At 37.5% G+C, this 2961-nt stretch overlaps 1 protein-coding gene across 1 annotated transcript; it reads right to left on the bottom strand.

Moving 5' to 3' along the window:
• Positions 1 to 1065: 1065 nt before the first annotated feature.
• LOC133321023 (lipase 3-like) lies at positions 1066 to 2418 on the bottom strand. Its single transcript, XM_061530127.1, has 3 exons — positions 2323 to 2418; positions 1527 to 2249; positions 1066 to 1462 (listed from the first exon to the last, which is right to left on the bottom strand). The coding sequence occupies exons 1-3, from the start codon at positions 2416 to 2418 to the stop codon at positions 1076 to 1078; spliced, it is 1206 nt and encodes a 401-aa protein (XP_061386111.1). The 3' UTR covers positions 1066 to 1075.
• Positions 2419 to 2961: the final 543 nt, after the last annotated feature.

Raw genomic sequence — 2961 nt, 5'->3', positions numbered from 1 at the left:
ACCTGTGCTAGTCCTTGGAAAAATATTCTTAAAAAATCCAAGCCTATAGCTGTGCTGGTCCTTGGAAGAATATTCTTTAAAAAATCCACGCCTATAGCTGTGCTAGTCCTTGGAAAAATATTCTTTAAAAATCCACGCCTATAGCTGTGCTAGTCTTTGGAAACATCATCTTTAAAAAATCCACACCTATAGCTGTGCTAGTCCTTGGAAACATCATCTTTAAAAAATCCACACCTATAGCTGTGCTAGTCCTTGGGAAAAATATTCTTTAAAAAATCCACGCCTATAGCTGAGCTAGTCCTTGGAAAAATATTCTTTAAAAAATCCACGCCTATATCTGTGCTAGTCCTTGGAAAAATATTCTTTAAAAATCCAAGCTTATAGCTGTGCCAGTACTTGGAAAAATATTCTTTAAAAAATCCAAGCCTATAGCTGTGCTAGTCCTTGGAAAAATATTCTTTAAAAAAAATCCACGCCTGTAGATGTGCTAGTCCTTGGAAAAATATTTTTTAAAAAATCCACGCATATAGCTGTGCCAGTCCTTGGAAAAATATTCTTTAAAAAATCCACGCCTATAGCTGTGCCAGTCCTTGGAAAAATATTCTTTAAAAAATCCACGCCTATAGCTGTGCTAGTCCTTGGAAAAATATTCTTTAAAAAATCCACACCTATAGCTGTGCTAGTCCTTGGAAGAATATTCTTTAAAAAAAATCCACGCCTGTAGATGTGCTAGTCCTTGGAAAAATATTCTTTAAAAAATCCACGCATATAGCTGTGCCAGTCCTTGGAAAAATATTCTTTAAAAAATCCACGCCTATAGCTGTGCCAGTCCTTGGAAAAATATTCTTTAAAAAATCCACACCTATAGCTGTGCTAGTCCTTGGAAGAATATTCTTTAAAAAATCCACGCCTATAGCTGTGCTGCTCCTTGGAAGAATATTCTTTAAAAAATCTACGCCTATAGCTGTGGATGTTCTTGTAAAAATTACCTTTAAACGTTTAAATAATTTATTAATAATATTCATAATATTTATGCGATAAATTGAGTATTTTATTATTCATAGATTTTCCAAATTTACTTCTCATACAATTTCATTTGTTCCAAGACCTTGTCGTAGACATATTTCTTAGCTTCAGTACCCCAAATAAAGTCCAAGTGGGCCCATTTCGGGAAGGGTACCAAATAATCCAATTTCATATTGGGCAGTTCATTGCGCAATTTGAGGACATCGCTGACATCACACATCCAGTCGTTAGCACCATAATACAGCATTACGGGAGCTTTGACATTTGATAGCTTATAATCGGGTGGCAATAGGGCACCATTATATTCCAGAGGATTGCGTACAACGCTATAGTCAAATTTGCGGAATTTCTTAGAGTTGTGCAGTTGGCAAAAGTGGATATTTTGATTGACCGAAGCTCCAGCAGGAGAGGTGGCCTTGATGTGGGGCAAAAGTTCCTATAGACAAAATTGATATATTCCTTGTTATTGCTTTCTAAGTGATATTCCACTTTATACTTACATAATCCAATTGTTCGGAATCATATCCACCAATTAGGAATATTTCATTGGCACACATTTCAGCATAGGGCGAAGTGGCCTGACACATTTCAATGCCCAAATCCTGTTTGAATTTATTGCTAGGCATAAATTCCATGGAACCTACAACCTCAACCATGGCATTAGGTTGACCCAAAATGGGAGCAAATGCTCTAGTCAAGGGGCTCTTCATGTTGCCCATATAGGCAGCCGGACCCAATAGATGAGCCGATTTAATTTTATCATTATAGGCTGGTTTTTCGGACATCATAACAAAGAATACGGTTGTACCTTGAGAATGCCCCACATATTGTAACTGTTGCTGTCCTGTATTTCTCAAAATATAATCGATCATGTTGGGTACATCATAGAGACCAATTTCATGCCAACTAAAATTCCAAAAGATTTGCCAATAGGTGGGCCAAGTCTTGTGCTTCTTCGAATATGTGTTGCCACGGGCATTACCCATCCAGACATCATAGCCTGCATCGGAGAGTATGTATGCTAAAGCCTTGCCGGGGCCCATCAATACCCAATCGACGGAGGAGCTTAACATGCCATGCATTAAAAAGACTACCGGTTTCTTGACTCCAGCATTGTTCAATTTCGATGAAAAGGGTATACGATGGACGGTTAAAATATATCCATCATCTGTGGTCACCTGATGGGTCTCCACGGGATAGCCATCGTCGAGAATTCGTTCAGCCTAAGAAAACAATTTTTTGCTCTTTACAAAGTCAGGAGAAATCTTTTTTTTTTTTTTTCAAATTTCTACTCACACAATCCGAAATTGGCCTGCTACCGGCATTTACGTTGCCGATAAAGATCGACAAAAGCAATACCGCCACTGCGGGAATAATCAATGGTCTTTTCATGTCTTTGTTTTCAAATAAATTCTACGGTTGCAGGCAAACCCCTTTTATATGTTGCTTCACCATTTTAATATTTCAATACGGTAGCAGTAAGATAACCGAATTTTTGATTGCGATTAGAAATCTTTATCAGGTTGTTGTGCCCCCCCACTGAAGGGGGTGTTTTATGGCCCTTCGAAAAAGATTGCAAAATTGGCTGCCGTTAGTTTTACGACGTTGCGAATAGTGGATATGTTTGATAAGACGACTGAGATTTTGATAATGTTTAGGAGGTTTGAACCTACGTAACTATTGTCATAAATACTATGTCCAAGACATTCGAGGTTCAGATAAAAAAGTGGACCTTGACCTACCATTTTTATATTTTGTAGAATTTTCTCTGAATTGATTTTCAAACGTATATTTAGTCGATATCGGTGAAATGTATTTCAAATGTACGTTTCCGTTATGTAGAGCTTTTTGTGACACAATAAAAGCTTTTATCTGACAATTGCCAATGTTGAAAATGAGGCAAATGGTTTGTGCTTGCACTAGGCATTACTTCTA

Source organism: Musca vetustissima, unplaced genomic scaffold (assembly GCF_032173495.1).
Source record: "Musca vetustissima isolate MV318-11 ecotype Yass unplaced genomic scaffold, APGP_CSIRO_Mvet_v1 utg203425, whole genome shotgun sequence".
NCBI lineage: Eukaryota > Metazoa > Arthropoda > Insecta > Diptera > Muscidae > Musca > Musca vetustissima.
The sequence above is the reverse complement of the archived record's forward strand: the minus strand, read 5'-3'. Positions and strand labels throughout refer to the sequence as shown.